The sequence below is a fragment of the Branchiostoma floridae genome, chromosome 1 (assembly GCF_000003815.2).
Source record: "Branchiostoma floridae strain S238N-H82 chromosome 1, Bfl_VNyyK, whole genome shotgun sequence".
In the NCBI taxonomy this organism is placed as follows: domain Eukaryota; kingdom Metazoa; phylum Chordata; class Leptocardii; order Amphioxiformes; family Branchiostomatidae; genus Branchiostoma; species Branchiostoma floridae.
The window spans coordinates 13,072,476-13,093,445 of record NC_049979.1 but is presented as its reverse complement, the minus strand read 5'-3'; the positions used below and the strand labels follow the sequence as shown (position 1 = coordinate 13,093,445).

At 42.5% G+C, this 20,970-nt stretch overlaps 2 protein-coding genes across 4 annotated transcripts in view; one reads left to right on the top strand and one right to left on the bottom strand.

Annotated features, from left to right (window-relative positions):
- LOC118414761 overlaps positions 1-2,826 on the bottom strand; it is a 7,589-nt gene extending 4,763 nt beyond the window's left edge. The window contains exon 1 of the mRNA XM_035818984.1: positions 2,291-2,826. Within this exon, the coding sequence (XP_035674877.1) occupies positions 2,291-2,580 (290 nt within the window). The 5' untranslated portion in view covers positions 2,581-2,826. The remainder of the gene's footprint in view (positions 1-2,290) is intronic.
- Positions 2,827-4,333: 1,507 nt separating this feature from the next.
- Positions 4,334-20,895, top strand: LOC118413831 (tectonin beta-propeller repeat-containing protein 2-like). 3 transcript variants are annotated; one of them, XM_035817412.1, is made up of 18 exons: positions 4,334-4,478; positions 6,386-6,615; positions 8,362-8,490; positions 8,688-8,819; positions 9,582-9,742; positions 10,417-10,844; positions 11,282-12,079; positions 12,346-12,490; positions 12,723-13,997; positions 14,460-14,601; positions 15,083-15,284; positions 15,690-15,779; positions 16,678-16,905; positions 17,147-17,295; positions 17,567-17,575; positions 18,124-18,268; positions 18,545-18,694; positions 19,192-20,895. In XM_035817412.1, exons 1-18 carry the CDS (start codon positions 4,457-4,459, stop codon positions 19,338-19,340), a joined length of 4,584 nt encoding a protein of 1,527 aa, XP_035673305.1. In that variant the 5' UTR covers positions 4,334-4,456; the 3' UTR covers positions 19,341-20,895. The 3 variants fall into 3 exon arrangements, with proteins under 3 accessions (XP_035673305.1, XP_035673297.1, XP_035673310.1); XM_035817404.1 differs by having other exon boundaries at positions 17,567-17,608; positions 18,127-18,268; XM_035817417.1 differs by lacking the exon at positions 17,567-17,575 and having other exon boundaries at positions 18,127-18,268.
- Positions 20,896-20,970: the final 75 nt, after the last annotated feature.

Here is a 20,970-nt window from a genome sequence, read left to right as displayed (position 1 = left end):
TTATTTTAGCAATAGAAGGGAGAGTTGAATCCAATGAGCTTTTATAAAACTTTAAAAGCTTTTATAAAAGCTCCTTGCTAGAAAAACCTCACGGCCCACTGAATAATATCAACATACGTGTGGCTTCTTTGCTGCGTGGGACACTTTAGTGATCATGGGACCCCGGGACGACATGGGCAGCCATAAGCATATCGTTAGTTTATTTACGCATTTTGATCGCAAGGTATACTAGTGCCCAAAATTTTAATAGCATATAACGACAAGAATGGCGTCGCTTATATCTTTTCGATGATAAAACTGTCCTAATTAGTCTACCATCGATATTTCAAAACAGGGCTAATCTGCTACACATATTGAATTCCTAATTTACCATATTGTTCGCTACTTTTGAGTAACATATGTCTGCATATTAAGAGGGAATTTCGTTTGTGAACAAAAATCTTCAGCATGTGACTGAAAACAAAGGAACAAAATGGCACCCAAGCTATCCCATCAGTCATTGCGGTAGTGGGTGGTATTAAAGATTTGAGTGATTTTTATATATGTGTATGTAAGTTTTAAATTTTAGAAATGATTCCGGCCATGCAATTCATCAAGCCTCTGTTAAATCCATCCCTGTGGAGAGGCTAAAAATTAAAAAATTTGATGACATAGAGATCATTAATTAACCTAAGTAGTAAAATCCAAGACTGTATCGATGAATCCCACGGCCGATCGCCAGTATTAGGGACGGAAGTGGCGTTGGATTCATCAGTAGATCGATGAATCTCACGGCCGATCGCCAGTATTAGGGACGGAAGTGGCGTTGGGTTCATCAGTAGATCGATGAATCTCACGGCCGATCGCCAGTATTAGGGACGGAAGTGGCGTTGGGTTCATCAGTAGATCGATGAATCCCACGGCCGATCGCCAGTATAAGGGACGGATGTGGCATTGGATTCATCAGTAGATCGATGAATCCCACGGCCGATCGCCGGTATTAGGGGCGGAAGTGGCGTTGGATTCATCAGTAGATCGATGAATCTCACGGCCGATCGCCAGTATAAGGGACGGAAGTGGCGTTGGATTCATCAGTAGATCGATGAATCCCACGGCCGATCGCCAGTATTAGGGACGGAAGTGGCGTTGGATTCATCAGTAGATCGATGAATCCCACGACCGATCGCCAGTATTAGGGGCGGAAGTGGCGTTGGATTCATCAGTAGATCGATGAATCCCACGGCCGATCGCCAGTATTAGGGACGGAAGTGGCGTTGGGTTCATCAGTAGATCGATGAATCCCACGGCCGATCGCCAGTATAAGGGACGGAAGTGGCGTTGGATTCATCAGTAGATCGATGAATCCCACGGCCGATCGCCGGTATTAGGGACGGAAGTGGCGTTGGATTCATCAGTAGATCGATGAATCTCACGGCCGATCGCCGGTATAAGGGACGGAAGTGGCGTTGGATTCATCAGTAGATCGATGAATCCCACGGCCGATCGCCGGTATTAGGGACGGAAGTGGCGTTGGATTCATCAGTAGATCGATGAATCCCACGGCCGATCGCCAGTATTAGGGACGGAAGTGGCGTTGGATTCATCAGCAGATCGATGAATCCCACGGCCGATCGCCAGTATAAGGGACGGAAGTGGCGTTGGATTCATCAGTAGATCGATGAATCCCACGGCCGATCGCCGGTATTAGGGGCGGAAGTGGCGTTGGATTCATCAGAAGATCGATGAATCCCACGGCCGATCGCCAGTATTAGGGACGGAAGTGGCGTTGGATTCATCAGTAGATCGATGAATCTCACGGCCGATCGCCAGTATAAGGGACGGAAGTGGCGTTGGATTCATCAGTAGATCGATGAATCTCACAGCACTATTGATGATTCCACAGCTGTGGAATTCATCATCTGATGAATATCACAGCTGTGGAATTCATCATTTTCACAGCTGTGGAATTCATCATCTAAGTGATGAATATCACAGCTGTGGAATTCATCAATCCACGGTCTTCAGATATAGCTCGTCTCTGGAAGGTCGCCCTGGACAGGTTTGACTGCAGTGATAAACAGCACGCAATGTAGCATAATTTCGTGCTGTTCTGAAGTAATGAGATAGCTCGACTTAGGAATATGTCTGTGGTCAGACAGACTAGGAAAGAGTTCATAAGAGTCAATGTTTGCGCATCACTCAGTACAACGGTGTGACAAATGTACTTATGCAATGTTTTATCAACTTGTCAAATACTTTCCGATATGCTAACCTTAAGATAGTTACCTACGACTGACTTTATCCTACTCACCCATTCCGATTCCGACTGATGAGTGTGTAGGCGCAGTATCCCCCGTAGATCACTCCGTACACGACGGCAGCTACGCCTACCCCGATCGGGAAGTGGCAGTTGGAGTTTGAGCTGCATTTGATCAGCCACTGGTACGTTGGGGAGGCCGTGTCCTTCACAATGGGCGCGTACAGGATGCAGCATCCATGAAAGTTGCCGGCTGTGAGCCCTACTGTCACTGCCACAGCCAGGCCGCCCACCACGACAGCTGTATACAGCAGCACCTTAGCCAGGAGAAGGAAGTCCGCCATTTCGAGTAACGTGACCGGAACAAATGTAGGGTGAAAACACCTGTTCTCACCTGTGCACTACACTCCCCGCGAAATTTCTTGAACTTAAATTCTACCAAGGAGGTTATAACCTCATTGACTCTACATAAACACGATTTCACGTATTTAGTAGCGACAACTGACAAGATCTAACGTTACGTAAAGTTGGACGGAGTGACTGCAGAGTGTAACCTTATCTCGCGTGAGGCGTGCGCAACCTATGGTCACATGGTCTTCTATAGTTCATTGACTCGCTTCATGCTTACAGAGCCACATGTTTGAATACTGTGGGCGTGTCCCAAGGCACTATCACTCGACATTTCTGCCAGTCAAAAGTTAAGTTAACTGAGTTTAAGTAACTCGTGCGTCATCATGATCTAATGCATAGGGGTTGCGCTCATATCCATTTCTATAGCCCTTTGGCCACACATTGGTGTAAGTCAGTACAGTGAGCAGAAGGCTAGTCAAAGAAAGCCCACCGGCGACAACAGGTGCCAATCTGTGGCATGAAAAGGCGCAAAATCCGCAAAAATTGTGAGAATAAAAGCACAAAAGGGCACAATTAATTCGGTAGAGAGTAATGAAATAAACATCTGTTTGTTCATGAGAAGCTCGAATCGGCATGCAGGTTGCTTTCATTGCGACCCGATGAAGGAAGGGGTGAGGCAGACAATATAAAAGAGGTTATTCCGATCTATTGGAAGCCCGTCAGAAGATTTGAAATCTTGAAAAACGGCTCAGGCCGAATGATGTATCAAGGCTAAATAAAGGTTGAAAAAAAAAAAAAAGATCAGTTTCTCTAAATCTCAATAAACTCGTATCGTTACACATACATAGTACAAGACGCATCAATGCAAATCTATTTTTGGTGCAGTTTTCATTATTCTACATCATTTTGATTTTCAGTGACAAGACTTCAAGTTCATAGAAACGCAAATCCTTGACGTCGCAGGTCGCAAACCCGGAGGCGTGGCCCAGTGTGAGGCACCCACTCAGCCTTAGGAAGAAGTGAAATAGTAGTGAAACAGCAAAAGTACAGTGAGTATAACTGACTCTTGGTACCGTGACTCATCAGCAGAAAGCAACGATGCAACATTCCATGATGGCTATTGTGCTTGAATTATAAACACATCTCTAGCAGACGTCTTTGGTGTGATTGCTTTTTTTTGCTGTCCTTTAATATTTGAGAGACACACATGCTCAACTGAAAGTGAAAGTGATTAAGACACCTTGTACTTTGATTCAGCAGTGTATCATGGCAACAATGTGTGATCTCCATATGAATAGCAACTCAACGCACAAAGTTTCATCTCTAGTTACTAGCTTCATGAATTTCTTTGACACTTTTGCCCATTTCCCCTAAACGCAACGCTTAAAGGTTTACAATGTAACAAGGGACATGGAACATGTTATTGCGTCAATATAATGCATCAAATTAAGTCAAGATGACTCATCGGAAGGGTTATGAGATCTTATGAGTGGAGGGCTGGCAGGGATAATAATTCACCAGTTTTTGTCCTCCCGGGAACTGTTAAAACGCTTGCTGTTTGTAGTTCTCTGGCAAATCGTTGCCCTCACTAGTCTGCCAATTCTACTATTTCTCTTCTGGAAGTCTTTGTAGGACCCGGGACCGTGCCTGTCCTTGTGTAATGGTAACTTCTGTTCAGGTCCACTACCCTTAGAAACAGACGGTCAAAATGAGCCTGTCAAAATCCCCTAATCGTGAATGGTTTAGTCCATTGACCTTGCACCCCTGCTTTCAGTGACGTAATTCAATATGGCTGTCCAGTGGTAATTTTGTCATCTTCAGGTGTTTACTTTTCATTCTGACCATCGTTTTGACATCCTCTCCATCAAGATGGCATCAGAAACCCCGCCAGGTACAGTAGCTCTTTTATTCATTGCAGTAGGTAGGTCCTTTTGTGGAATTCTAATCAGCTAGTCCTGAAAAAACATGCCGACTGTGGCCGCAGTTTCAAATTATGACGATGTTAGCAGTCAACACATAGCTCAGTGGGCCGTAATACCGAATCACCACTATGAGTAAGACTGGGGCCATTGATATGCATGGGGCGACTTCTGTACATCGCTGAGAGTGACGATATCTTCTTACTAATCAATTTGTGCAAGAAAACAGTTAAAAAATTTGCATGAAGGAATGTCAAATTTCCATGTTAGCCTACAAACATTTGATGCTTGCTTTGTAAATTTGGCTGTGTAATGTGTGTGCGTGCGTGCGTGTGTGTGTGTGTGTGTCTGTATGTCTCTCTGTATAAGTGTTAGTGTGTGTGTGTGTCTGTGTGTGTGTGTGTGTATGTGTGTGCATGCCTGCGCACGTGTGTGTGTGTGTGTGTGTTTGTGTGTGTGTGTGTGTGTGTGTGTGTGTGTGTGTGTGATCATTTCAGGAGTAACCTCGTAATTTAACCAAACCAAGAAGTGCACCAAATTGTACAATTACAACCCCGTAATTAGAAAATGTGGTGCTATTGAAGAATGCAGTGGAACGACAATACCAGTTTAGCACAGATTGCAATGGTATTTGCTAATGACTTAGCAGTGGAAACTAGACCATGCGGTGTCATACAATTCCAGAGTCTCATGAGTGTTTTCATTTGATTAGAGTCTGGGACTGTGCCCAAGCCTACCATAGCTTACTTTCATCACAATAGCAGTGAAACCATGTGAAAAAAAAAGTGTTAGGCAATAGGAATCAGAGCTGGCTCTTGAGATCAATATTGATGTCTGTGAATACCACCTTAGATGCCTACAGAAAAGAACTTTAAGAGGAATTTGAATATTTGTTGACAGCACATTTGGACTCTATCACTGAAAATAATTTAAGACAATTTAAGATAATTCAGTCCAGTGTAGACACCACTCTCTAGCAGGGATTGCATTTGTTACCTCCCAAATGGCAGCTTATAAGGTTTGCCGTTCATAATTGATCAGAAACCTCGGGGTGGAGACATCTTAATTAGATCTTAACCCAATCAAGGGGAAGTGCAGTGGAAACTTGGTCCAATATCAGTATTATTTGTTGTCCAAATGTAGTCTCACACATTACTGCTGTGTGATGGTGCTAAGTGCTCTGTGATAGAGGTAGTGATACGTGTGAATTATATTGACAGTGTTTATCTTTTGAATCTGTACATATTCCTTAGGGCAGCGATGTCACTGTATGCTGAAGAGGCTACTCCTGTTGAAATATTACTGTCAACTTCCAAGAGTAGCTTCTGTTCTGTTTTGTTGGCCTAATCATAGCAAAAGCCCCATTCCGTTTGACTTATTCATGAAAGACATTAGAAGAGATGACATGTATCTCCAATCAGAAAGGGGTGTTATGTGTACTTCAATCTATATTTCATGAGTATGTGCTGTATTTGATATCATTTTGCTTAAGCATAGGATTTTATGCATTATGTTTGCTCTTACCCTCACTATTTTTATCGATTAATGTTGTATTAAATCAAATAATATCACAATGGATAGCATATGTAAGCTTTTAACAACATGAAAAGCAACATGGGAAGCAAATGCAGCCTGAATTCAATCACAGGATCAAAAATAAATCTATTTTGATTTGATTTAGTACTAGTAGATAAACAAAAGTGTTTGTCCTCTTTTATACAATACAATATAGGTAATTGTGTACTCCATGTTATAGTATGGATATCAAAATCAAATCATCTGACTACAGCCATAGAAGCTAAACAGGCAACAGGGACAGCCAATCTTGTCTTCTAGGTAAGAATGGTTTAATGAAGATCTTCCTGTTGTCCTCCATCAGTGGAAGCCAAGCCTCCAGTGCTTGGCCGTGACCCTGTCCTGAGGGAGTTTGCCCCACTGACCAGTGTAATGGACCTGATACCACACAAGGCACAGAGGGGTCTGAAGACTGAAGCCATCCGGCTGACCTGTTTTGATGCCACCAGAGAACTGCTTGGTTTTGGGTCCAATATTGGCCTTGTGTTCCTGTATGAGAGGAAACACAAACAGATGCAGAGGCTGAACTGTGAGGTCAGTGCTGTCATCAGTTAAACGTGACTCTCTTTTTACTGTTTTTAATTGTTGTCCTTGTCAATATTACAAAAATGGCATTTTCAAAATATAATGATAGATTGAACTGTATACACTAAATGTCATACCATATTATCTTTTATTTCAACTTTGAAGTAGAAACATAAGCAAAAGCAAATAGTTGGTTAGTCATCTTTAAAGAAAGACTGTCAAGAAGATTCCAAAATAGCCTGTTTGAACAGATCCTGGAACTTAATGGACTACCACCTCTTAACCGTCAAACTATATTAACTGTTCCTCTGTTTATCTAACTTAATTACAGCTTTGAGATATGTGTATTACCAGGGGACAAACATTACCATAGCCATAGCCACTTCTACTTAAGTTACCATAAATTGTATTAGCACTGTGTTTATTACCCTGTCACCCTTACCATTATTTGTAGATGCTTCTCCTCTTATATGGTAGTAAGAATGTGCTCTTGCCATACCCATGCCTAACCCTTCTCCTGTGAAATTATCTCTGAGTGACATCAGTGTTTCCCATGTATCCTGACCCCCCTCCCACCCTTGCTGTGGGTGCCTATCTTGGTGGTGTAGCACATGTGAGATGTGAGCCACATTTGCTACGGCCACCAAGATCTGTGCCAGCAGTATACCTCTTCTTTCTTCCTTCACATATCTGTTCCTCCTTATACTGTTTCCTTTAATGTAAAAGTACTACATTTTTTAGATGATAAAATGAACAACAAAATACAATTATATATTTCATGAACGTGCTTAGTATTTCAAAAAGCTTGGTTTAGCCAAGCTAATAACAGAGACTCCACTTATTCTTTCCTCTGTTTCATGTGATATTGTGATATTGTCTTATACTATTGGCAGAAATATCAGTGGGAAATATAAAACTGCCTATGACAGTTTATGTTACTAAGGATTTTATTGCTATATGCCAGCAAAAGAAATGCAAATGTAGCTACTCTCTTTGTTGATACAACTTTATTATTACAAGGCAACTATGGTGCCAGACAGGATTGGTCTGTACACTACTACTAGTACACTATTAGAAATTGAGCCAATTCAGTGACATCCAATATATATGATATCTTACCTACTCTCAATCAATATAGCTGTACATTGAATCGTGTGATAAATATTTCATAGTGCTTTGATCTTCTTTTGGGTCATGCAATGAAATTCAGCACATATGTCCAGAATGATCCTTATCAACTTCATTCTTCAACTACATGGACTTGCACAGTTGTTCCTACAGTTATTTATCAGTTCATTATCAAGCATTTCATCTTCTTTTGGCATGTTGATCAGGGTGATTATTTTGGTGATGAACAACTTCCATACTGACAACAATAATGCTTGCTTATCTGACTTCTTCTGTTTCAACTGCTTCCTTGCTGTAGAGGAAAGGAAAGGTAAATTGTCCTGTCAGAATTTTGCCCTCATTTATATTTATTTTATGTTTTCATATGTGTACCCCTCAGATTTACAAAAAAAGAAAGATTGGTACATGTAATAGCACTTCTTGTCATCTGCACTGCAAATGCAATCATCACTAGTGTCATTCCCTTTTGGAAATATGTTACCCAAATAACTATGGTTGTTTTTTGTTGTTGTCTTTTTCATCATGTGGTCCCATGTGTATAGTCATCTTTTCCCCAGCATTGTCTGCTGACCAAGGCTAGGCAGGTGATGTGTGCGTGACTTCATCCCATTACTCTCCCCTCCCCAGTTGAAGAACGACCCCATCAGCTCGGTGAGACTGCTGTCCTGCCTGGATGACATGGTGGCAGTAGGAACAGAGTCGGGGCTGGTGGTGGTCTTCCAGCTCGGTTCAAATGTTCCTGGTCACAGCAAAAAGGTTGGATGATTTTCAGATAAAGCCACATCATCCTTGTTGAAAGTAAAACTGTACAGTGTAGAATTTGTACTTGCTTCTATGTATCCCAGTATAGTTTAAAAAGTCACCAGAGAAAGTTGCTTAAATCCAGTGCTTGAAATTGAATCAAAGTCAGAAATGTTCTCAGCATTAACTACAGAATGGTATTCTCCCCCCAGCACCAGAAGTTTACCATAGAGGACCAGCATGAGGCAGCTGTTGTGTGTACAGAATGGAGCGCTAACGGTATGAAGCTGTTCAGTGGGGACAAGGCAGGCAAGGTGGTCTTCACTGCTGTGGACTTTTATGAGGTCAGCAGATTACCGGTTCAGAAAGGAGAAGTCAGCACTGTCATTGTACAAAAAGTAGCAAGTAGCTAGAGTTTGGTGACCTCTTTGGTGACCTCATTCCTCCCTGAAATAGATTTAATGCAAATGACTTACACATTTACATAATTTATGCGTGGTGATGTTAACCATCAAGTAACTGACACATGTCACATGTGTTAAGTACTTATTATTAAGCAGTTTTGCCATTTTGTATCAATCATGTAAATTAATTACTCATTTGTATGTCATTTGTGTACGTGGTAATTGTTAATGTTCCACCTGCTATGAATTACATGTGTCCAGTTATGGAGTTATAGAATTGTATAAGCAATGCACACAAATGCTACTGAAAATGTAACCACCATGCATATTCCATGGCAATAATAGAATGCAGTTTCCAGTGGGTATTTTTCAGAACTTGATTTCATGTTTCTTCTTATATCAGCCCGGGGTAATGAACAATGCTAAAACTTACCAATTGAACGGAAAACTTACCTATAGAATGAAATGACAATCTTAATACATGTGAGTGTGTGTCTGTATGTAAAAAGAAAACATGAATAATGGCTATTGCTGCTTATCTATTATTGACAGGTTTGAATTTGATCAGTATCCTATTAGACAAACTGCAGAACTCCCTACAAAAGCTAGGTGGCACTTGAGGATGATGCCTTGTCAGGAATGGTTGCCTGTTATGTTCTGTATGATTCTACTGAATATGTATGTTGTTGTCCTGTCCACCAGGGTGTGTGCAGACCCACAGTGTTGATTACTGAACCTTCCCCAGTAGTACAGCTGCACTACCTCCACAAAACCCTGCTGGTGTCCACACACCAGAGAACACTACTGTGCTACACCGACCAGGACTGTAAAATCCAGCAAGTTGGACAAAAGCCCAGGAAAAGGTAATGTGTTCCACACATGTTATTTTATAAACCTGAGTAGTAGATTATGACAAAAAGTGCAGTAGTAGACCGACAAAAAGTGACCGCAATGGCCAGGTGGTCGCTATGCAAAGGTGGCCGCTAATACAGGTTTGACTGTAGTCATTGTATGGCTTCTTTCATATGTGAAGTTTTGTATAGCTTCTTTCCTATGTGAAGTTTTCTCTCAGTTTTCTGAGTTTTCTTTCAAGCCAGTCAGATATACACCTTTCTCACGCGGCGGCCATGATAGATCTAAAACGAGTTCAATGTGGCAAACAAAAGGCTGTCCATCATAATCAGCAGTTCGACCAATGGTAGCCTGCCAATTAGGAAATCGACCAATAAGTGAATGGCTGCAAATTTGTTAAAAATTTGCATTATTATGTTTTTATTTTGCATCTCTTAAGGGACTATGGGGTCAGTCTACACTGCTCTAAATTGCTACATCTTTAGGTGCATAACACTTCTTGTAATATTTATTATTCCATCTTATATCATGAAAATTTGTGTGGTTTGGGGGAAAACTAAATGGGACCTGATTTTAGAAATAAGTTTTGTCTGTTTGCCTCATTGACCTCTTCTTCGATCTATCATGGCCGCCGCGTGAGAAAGGTGTATACTCCTCTCATGTGCCCTTCTATATTGTCCTACAGTGTCGGCCCCTTTGGAGCATGTTTTGTCCCCGGCATGTGCAATCCTAGAGATGTAACACTGTACGGTGCTCGGCCTGGACTGCGCCTGTGGAGGGCCAACATCTACGGCGTGGTGGCCTCCACCCACGTGTTTAAAGAACTCATGAACGCCACCCACCCCAGAATAAAGCTTCTGGATAACAGTAGGACAGGGAAACCCCCTTCAGACCAGCAGTTTGGACTCCTGTACGTGATCAATGACCAGCAGCTGGTGTCCTGGCACAACGGTGGGCTGCTGGTGGTGGATCCTGTGGAAAACCTGATTGTTGGAAGCTGCTACTTCAGAAAACCAGTGTTGAACATTGCCTGCACAGAGGAGGAGATTTTTGTGCTGACGGAGGACAGGGAGGCCATCAGGATAGCCATGAAGCCAGAGACTGCCAGACTAGGTAATGTCCAGACATGAGACCATTGATTGCTCAAGATGCCACGTAAAATGAATGCCATTCTTCTCAAATTGGCAGGGACCATCACAACTGTTCAGAGTTATGAATGAAAGAAAGGAGTAAGTTCCGAGTAACTATACTTTTTGTAGTTTGGGCATAAAAATGTACCATTGAAGGGCTGTTTTTGTTCTAGTAATAAATGTGTCAAACCTGTTGTTTTGTACCTTTTGAAAAGTGTTTTCAAGGGACCTGAAATGTTATTTACTCCTATTAAAAACTACAAGTACCATTGGAAGTGAAACATAAGGAGCAAAATTGTTTTCTTCTTTTTCAGATCCAAGGTCAGAATAATGAATGGCATGATAATGGTGCACAGTTGGTACACATTTCTACAGCCATATTGGTAAAATGTGATCCTAACACTACCCTTTATGTTACAGATTACTCCAAGTTGCCAACTAAGAGCAAACAGCCATACAACACCAGAACAGGCCACGTTGACCGACCGCACACACCCACACAGCTCTTTAACACAGCTTCTAAGACGGTAGGTGTGTTCTTCCACTCTTCCTTGTTGACCAAGAAGAAGAGCACCAGTACTGAGAACCTGTCTGACAATGCTGGCAGAGAGGAAAAGAAGCTAGTGAGATCTGGTTCTCCCCTCACCCACCTCATCAAGTCACCTAAGAGTCTGTTCAGGAGGAGAAGTGAAGGGCAGCAGCCTGGGCAGGACGTTGTTGAGGGGGAACAGGACATTCCTGCCGTCCTCTCTCCTGCTATCCAGGCACACATCAGCAGTGAGCCCACCGACAGTCCACCTTCTGTCCTTGTACATAGACCTAAAGCAGTCCTTGCAGAAATATCTGACCAGGTCACAGAAGACGACTCAGAAGGGAAGGACTCTAAGGGCCATTCTGTACAGTTTGCCAGGGAGGCAGAGGTGCTGACTCCCGATTCCAGATGTCGGTCGTTACTGGAGTCGGCAGAGCAGCATCTGGCCTCTGCATCGGAGGCAGATGAGTCCAACCTGGACGATGACAATGCAGGTGTTCATGATGACACAGAGTCCCTCACCAAGGATGTGGAGGAGATGGCCAGGATCTCTGCCAGCCTGTCGGAGAAGAATCGCCAGATGAGGACGGACTTCTTGGAGAAGCTAGAGAAGATCAACCAAGAAGGGTGTGATGACATTGTGTTTCAGCCAAAAACAAGAAAGAAGAAGAAGAAGACAAAGCAAGGTTGCTGATTGTTACATGTTACTATATTTGTTGTGTGCAACATATCTTAGTATTGGCTTGAATTTTAGAACAGAAAAGGAATCATCATATTAAACTTAAAAAAGGTATTGTGGAAATTTTTTTTTATGACATCAACAGCAACATTGGAAAATTTGTTTTCCTGACGGTTGTTTTTGGTACATTTGTGGATTATACTGTAGTGGGGCGCAAATCCTAGCCCTTCATACAGATACTTATCATATACTAATTGATGCATATGTCATTAGGCAAGGCTCAGAGAGACCTGGACACCCTGAGTGAGAGCCAGTCTGAGCAGGACCTGTCCACAGTGCATCAGGACAAACCTGGCCTGTACAAGTCCACATACAGCCAGGACAGCAACTCTCCTCCGGGCAGCCCTACATCAACCAGGTTTACAACCTTTTCTTTTGTTGCTATTCTATTTTCCTATTTGGGTAAAAGTTTGGCTGAAATATTCTGTCCTTTTTCTTTACATCATTTACTTTCATTTTTATATCCTACAACTATGTGTATTTGTGTAATTTTTTCTTTCAATGACTTTTCATGGTTTGGTAAAATGTGGAATACATGTAGAAATGTGATTTAATGCAGATTTGAGAATTGCTGCCACGTTCCTATGCAGGCCCCCTGGTGTACGACGTGAGGACACCCAGAGCTCTGTCTCATCTGCCGCAGAGGCCACTGAGGCTTACTTTGCTTCCAATGAGACCAGCATGACAGATCTGGACAAAGTACTGCATAGCTCCTCCTACTCCATACAGGAGACCAATGAGGCTGCCCCTGCAGAATCATGTGACTCTGAACCGACCAATCAGGCAGCTAATGTGGAGGTACTCGGGGATAAGGAAGAGAAGGAGGAGGAGAAGGAGAAGAGCAGTGAGAGCAGCGAGCAGACAACGGTGCAAGATGCAGTGACATCCCCAGCAGGGGAGGATGATAGTCTGAATGTCTACGTGGGTTCAGACGATTCTGAGGAGCCGTATTTCAGTCATATGGAAAAGGACAACAAATACCCAGACAGTGGCTTACAGGCTGAGATAGCTGATGGAGAGAGCACAGCCGGCAGCACGGACTTCGCCAAGATGCAGAAGGACAGGGCAAACAGCACGGTCAAGGTTATTAGAGAGGCAGGGGTCATGCCACAAAGTGTGATGCCACAGAGTGAGGGAACTGATTTTTCCACTGATGATGTAGATGATGTGGACATATATGGCAGAGGAGTAGCTCGTTCCCCCTCCACCTTCTCCGACCTCAGTTCCAAGAGTAGTGTGACGACTCCCATGTCTGAAGGCTCGAGCTGTCAGGAGAATGACTCAGAACCCCCCACTTTACTCACAGTGCCATCCGGGCAGCCCAAAGTGGCAGACAGCTGGATGCAGTACACTGTCCCAACTCAGATAACCTCGCTATCTGTCTCCGACAGACACATCTGGGTGGTGGATAACAAGGAGAGAATCTACTACAGTCCCATCATGGGGGCCAGCCTGTCCTGGAAGAAGTTGGAACAGCCTGGGAAGCTGATTTCTGTGTCGTCGACGGGAAACATCCTATGGAGAGTGCACGGGAAGAACAATGTTGCATACGCCTGTGCAAAAACCACGCACAAGACGCCGTTTGGCTCCCGGTGGTACGAAGCGGCCACGGACGTACTGTTCATGTGCGTGGACAGTGCTGCTGCCTGGGTCATCAGGAGTAACGGCCTGTTTGTGCAGAAGAACCTGTCCCAGGACAGGCCCTGCAGTAAGATGGAGCGGGTGAGTGCCAGGAAGGACCTGGTGCAGGTGGCTGCCTGTAACCACGTGGTGTGGGTGCTGACCAATGAGGGGAAGGTACTGGTGCGGACAGGCATCACACAGCAGCATCCTGAAGGCTCTGCATGGATAGAGGACAAACAGAGGTGAAGAGAAAGTTAAACATGTTGTCTTCTCATTTTGTCATACACCCACATCTCCTTACACTACTGCAATATAAATACATTGTGCTAAGGTCAGCTTTACATTTCTTCACAAACAGATATTTCTAGACCATCTGTTCATCAGAGCTATTTCTAAATACTGATGTAGATATCACCAAAGGACAGTTTTACAGTATATTGGCTTGACCTGTCATACATGTAGTACTGTACAAGTGGTTATCAATGAGACAACCAAAGTTTACGTATGGAAATTAAGGAAGTATAAGCCATACTGGTACATTGATTTCAAATTTATCTGAACTTCTGTATTAGTACTGTATGTACACATAATGAAACAACCCAGGTTAAAAATGGTTATGTATAGTAAGGAATCAATCAATTGATACTTAAGTAAGTGTTAAAACACTGAAAATCTAATATTACAGCTATATTTCTCTTCTCCAGTGAAACTGATGCGATCTCCATCACCCAGCTAGCCCTGGGAGATAAGAACCTGGCCTGGGCTGTGGACAGCTTGGGACAGATGTGGTTCAGGACTGGTGTTACCATGGAAACACCAATGGGAGATGAGGGGAGGTGGTGGCAGGTCAGTAACCTTTCTAAACAGAGGATTTGCTGTTGCTATGATCAGAAAGTCATCTGTTTCATATATTGCTTTCACCTGAAAGCTATTCTATGGATCATAAAATCACAGAAAATAATCTATATCTAAGTCATTTAGTCTGTAAGTGGATTGAAAGTGAAATCAGAACACTAAAGGGTCCTTTTCTGTACCAAGAACATCCATAACTGTGACTACTAGGTACATTATTTATCTTAACCACTGCCTAGGACACCCTGATATGCTTTTCTTGTTATCTACAAAAATGTACTATGTGACACACACTTAAATGCATGTAGAACATTTCAAGTGTTCAAAATAAATCTGCCTTAAAAGAAGTCTTTAAGTCACCAGTCTTTAGCAAACTACAAGTTGCAAAGCATGCTTTTGCTTTTTGGCATTGAGAGAAGTATGATATGATCGTGTGTGACTACTGATGGTTGCAATATAACCTTGCCCTGCCCAGGTGTCTATGAGTGAGTACCTCATCACTGACCCGTCTATGTTGGAGTCCGTCCTGACACTGGTGGAGACACACAACCCCGTGGTGGACAAGGTGTCGGCCTGGCTGAAGGGCCACACGGCTCACCTGGTGTCGGCCAACTCCTCGGGGGTGTGGGTTGCCAGCGGCAAGAACAACCTCCACGTCTCCAGGGGCAACCTCACAGGTACAGGCCCACCCACCTAGGGTACAGTAGAACAGTCCATAGGTCACAGGCTGGACATAGACATATCATTCTGGAAAAGAAAGCTGTAAGTCAGAAGCGTGTGATGGAAAGAAGTGGAAAAGTGGAGAACTAAGATGGAGTGTAATGCTTACTAACTTGTCATCAAACTTGCAACGTTGTACCGTTTCTTTCATGAACAACTGCAAACATGACGTGTCTGTAGAAAGTTTTTAGCTATTGCTCATCATATCAAATATATCAGAAGTTACATCCTACCTTTAGATGCAGTCATGATCATTAAAGGAAAAGTTTGCACAGCTTTTAAAGAGCATTTACTGATGAGATCTATTAAGAATGATACATTTGTTTTCATGTGTAAAATCTGTTGTGACTGTGTTGCTGAAGGCACCATGTGGCGGGCGGCCCCACCTGTAGGCCTGCCCCAGTCAACCTGCTGGACTGTGGTGGCTGCTGGGGCCGGGGCTGCACCTATAGGTGAGATAACCCTAACCTTAACTTACAAGTTACAGGCAGATACAATATTAGATACAGTCAAACCTGTAATAGCGGCCACTCAAGCGCCTGGAGAAATATGGCCACTGTAGACAGGTGGCCACTATATAGGAAATGTTGATCAATTGACCATGAGCAAGCTACACATGATTTCAGTTCCCACTAATCTTTCTCACCAAGTAACATTGTCTCGATCGGTTAATTTACCGACAAAGACTTGCACTTTAATGCTCAAGGCATGCATACCTTCTGCTAACGCCAAAATGACCCTGTCAGGAACTCCAAATCCTTGCAAACTACAATTTCAAAATTAGTCCAGGGTGACATAAGGCTGCAGTATGGTTGCAATAGGCAGTGTTTCTGTATCAACGGGACTGGAAATCGTGTGGCCGTGGCCGCGTTCGACAGGTGACCGCTTCGCCTATTTCTTAATCACAAAAAGTGGCCACTATGGCCAGGTGGCTGCTATGCAAAGGTGGCCGCTAATACAGGTTTGACTGTACATGTAGGTACTAGTATACTGGTGTTATATTTCAGGATAAAAAGTTATTTAAGAAGATGGTAGTATTATAAAAATTAAAGCTACAAAAACTTAAATGTTCTCACCTTAAAAAAGGATAAGGGAAATGTATTCTAACCTCTCTAATGTGTGCAATCTTCAATAGCACTGTTAAAAAAACACATAGCTAATGGAACAAGGAAGTTGAAATTGGAAGTTAAAGTGTTTTAGAGTGGCATAAATGTGGAATAAGTGCTATTCATAGTCTTCCAACCAGATGTCAAATTGTAAACTACAGTGAAATCCTCTGTTGTTACAAAGTACAGTAATATGACTCTGTGTTGCCTCCTATATACAGTAATATTGTATCTCCCTCGCCAGGTCTCCTGTGGGCCCTACAGAGGAACGGGGAGGTGTTCTGCTTCCCGCCGGACAGTCGAAAGCCCACCATGATCCGCCCCCCTCCCGACGTCTACCTGCAGTACATGAGCTCCAGCAAGGAGGCAGTGTGGGCTCTCAGTAACTCAGGGATCCTGTACATCAGGGATGCCATCAGCATGCACTGTCCACAGGGGGCTCGCTGGGCTGACCTGGACCTCAGTCAGCTGGGTGAGGCAGGCTTTCAACAGTAGCAACTAGTCAGGGTCAATAGTGTTACTTGCTAGGAACTGTATATCATGTTTACCAAGATGTCCTCTTAGGGCTTTCATGCCATACCTTATGTAAAATTCCTGAGTGACAAGGTATTCTGCTTATTTCTTTCTTGATTTAATAATACAGCCTGTGGGATGATGATCATGACATATTGCTAGCTTACATTTTGTAACTGTAGTCTTCCTTTCCTTCCCAGGAGATGTCCAGATTGGGTATGTGAGCTGTGGTACAGAGTGTGTCTGGGTCTGTGACACACAGGGAAACATCTACTTCAGACTGGGCGCCAAGCCTCCCTCCACTACCTGCCTTAACCCGGCATGGATCCCTATTGAAGGCAAGCCACAGGTCAGTGCCTCTTCTCCATGCAGAAAACTGCACTGCTATGTATTTATGTGGTTTATGTTTTAGCAGCAGTGTTGGCTGAAAACAAAGTAATACAGCAGGTTCTCCCATATTTAGAAATTGTGTGTGTGTGTGTGTTTGTGATAATGCTCCATACACTGTAATTACAGGTAGTTTTCAACACTACAATGTAGATGTCAACCCTGAAATGTTTTTGTTTTTTTAACTAATTACAACCCCAGTCTCTTCATTGTACAATACTTTGCTGTTGCAGTTGGACAGACCTTTCCCCACCTTTACACTTGTGTCAGAGAAGGTGAGAAATCTTGGCAGGCAGGTGGTGGGGTGGTGTCACTGGTGGAGGGTCTTACCGAGTTGGAGCAAAATTTTAACTCTCAGCATTTAGTTCAAGCTTACTTTGGATACATATTTCATGCCATTTTGCATTGAGGGCAGTTATGACCAACATGTTTCTACATCAATTTGTATTCCTAAGATGACCTTTGCCTCCTCCCTGCCTTGAACATTGTAACCAGCCCAAAGTTGTTGTTTTTTACAAAAGATACAGCCCATGTAGAAGAAAATGGAGCTTTGGCATCTAAATGTTTAGTTCTAGCTAGTGTGGCTGAAGGGTTTAAATGCTTACAGCAGTGGAATAGCCTCATTCCTTCAGAGAAATGCTGTTTCATCTTGATGCTTCTCTGATTCCCCCCGATATTTCCTCAGATCTGAAATCCCAGGATCAAATTGTTGAGAGATGGACTTCTTACTTTTCAGTAAAAGTTTGGACCAGATGTGTATGACACGTACGCCTCACCTTTCATCTATCTGCAGGGTCTGGGGACATACTTCACCCAGGTGGAGTGTGGTCCTTCTGACTGGCTGGTGTGGGCAGTGGACAACAGGAAGAATGTGTACGTCAGAAAGGATGTTACCAGTCAGCTGCCCATCGGCACCTCCTGGGAGCTTGTACCTGGTATGTTGTTTGTACAGAAATCATGCAGTTTAAACTCATCTTATTACTGGAGCCATCAATAGTTTCTCACATGATTGTTAGTTCCCAAAGTTTAGGGAAAGGATCATCACCAGCTGATGAAATTTTTCCACTTCACTCAAATCTGTAAGGTATGTATTCATTTGATCAATGATGTATTAGATAATACTTACACTTGTGGTTATGTTACTTACCACACATACAAGCTTCTGTGATGACGAAAGTTCCTTCACTTGTTGTCCACCCCACCCCTTCCAGGCACCCCAGCCCAGCAGCTGTGCATCAGTAACACTGCGGTGTGGGCGCTCTGTCCAAACGGTGACATCGCCTGCAGGTACGGCATCAGCCAGAACAATCCCATGGGAGACTACTGGAAAAAAGTGCCAGGCAACTTTGACTTCATTTCTGGTGGGTAACCAAATGCAGTCTTGATATGTTTCAGAAGGTTAAATATCTAGACATTCAATCTCTTCAATCTCAAATGCAAAGTTTTGAGTGACGTCCATCAGTCTTCTTCATCATCACTACTAGAATTGCGGAAGAAGAGAGATGGATGTCACTGGAAACGTCTGGAAATAAATCTCCAATTTTTATCCAGTTGTAGAGAAGCATTGCCTTTTTAAATATAAACATGCATGTCAATGTTTAAGTCAGAAACTTCGGTTGTTACTGTTGTAGATAAGATTATATGATTAAAAGCGAAAGGATTGATGCTGTGTGGGGCATAGATTAGCTTTTTGAATGTTGATTCTATTCATTTTATGTTTTTTTAATGGGTGGAAACATTGTGTTGTTAACAAACATGGATTGTAATGGCTGAGATATGCTTTATGATGAAGGATTTTTATCAGGTAGCTGACGGATGTATTTAGTGTACCAATCCATCATGCCCCACTGTTGTGCAGTCACTCCAGATGATGAGCTGTGGGCCATCAACAAGGACGGCCACATCTACCAGCGCTTCATCAAGGCTGTGCTGAGACAGCAGGAGGCACCGCAGGGGGCACAGGCAGGAACTGCTGACGACATCACTGATGACTGGGAGATGTTGTGACCGCAGACTACCGCACAAAAATATACAAGCCCATGGTCCATATTAACTAAGGAAACTGTTGTGTCCGTTAAAGCTGCTATTACCTTAAAAAGTATTTTAGTGTTATGAGTTGGATGGAAAGTTGGAAATAGTGCAATCAAGGTAAGCAAGAGACAAGAAAGAACAAATAGATTGCGCTACAATTTTTAAGGTATTTTATTTTACTAGACATATCTTGTTTACTGATGCAGAATCTTGTTGCAGGAAAGGAGGAGGATAGTTTTGGAATGATGAGTTCATGAATGAGCTCTTCATTTACAGTATTATATTCATTAATGTCAGTCAACTGTGTAAATAGTCAAAAAGTGTTGGGTAACTAAAGCAAACTTTCTGCGTACTCTCTATCCCCAAGATGTATTGAAGAATGATTAGCACAATCTGAAAACATATGCAAGTAGGGCATCCATGCAGCTGTAATTATAAATCATGATGTGAGCTCATGCTTTGTGCAATATATATGTATGTTATGTAGGTGTCTACTAAATGTGCTGCAGTACATGTAGGTAGTTAAGCACTACAATGCTATGTATATAACAGTTTGGCAAGCTTGCATGTAGTGTGAAATATTACTGGGTCTACAAAACTTGTGATGGTTAGTAGGGAAAATGTTGCATTTTGTGCTTTAGGGATGTAAATTCTCAAATTATTGCTTTGCAGTATCTTGCCAATATTGTCTTGACCAGTTTAAGAGTCCTTGGTGCTCTTAATTACAGATGTGTTTGAACTATTTGAGTATTGTTTGCCAACTTCTCATTCATGAAGCACACTTTTCCTTCATGCAAGGAATTTTAAGCAGCTTTGTGCTGAATATGTTTTCTAAGATTTTACCTCATGTTTATGGATTCCAGCCATTGCAGTTGTGAGTCTACATGACGAACAAGTATATTTTCTTCACAGCAATGGAATGGTGTGATAGTAAGAGTATCCGCAAAGCAAAGCTGAGAGATACCTCTTTAAATGTATATGGAAACATTGATAAAGATCATTTTAGAGGGTTAGAATTTAACAGTAGATTCATTCCAATCATTTGTACATGATTATGTTCCTTTATTAGCAATCATGACAGTGAAATTACAGATAACAAGTTACATGTATGTACACACATTAGTTATCTTTTTCAAGCTTACTGATCTTAGAACTACCATTAGACTGCTCCAATAATGTACAAGTGGAAGTTACAGAGAGCTACAGCGCACCATTAACGGGGAGGAAAGCAACATGTGTAAGTAGTGTCTCCATGTTTCTTGACTGAAATCTATGAATATATGCCATATAAGTAGGTATTACCACCCATCCAGCTGCTACATGTTGACATTATTTCTCCCACGCAATGGTCTATGTCCATATCAACCCCATTACTTCAGTGCACACTTGAACACCATGTGTAATTGTACACCATGTTTAATTGTACATCATGTTATGTGTTGTCAATAATTTATCTGCAAAAGAGTCTAGCAGCAAAATCATTTAGCCATCAGCTGATCTTTACAGTGCTGAAGAGACACATAGTCTATGTTTTTCTTGTTATTATTTATTCTGTTCAGTGTTCCAGGCAGAGACATGATTCTGAGGTTAATGTTATCCCCTTAAC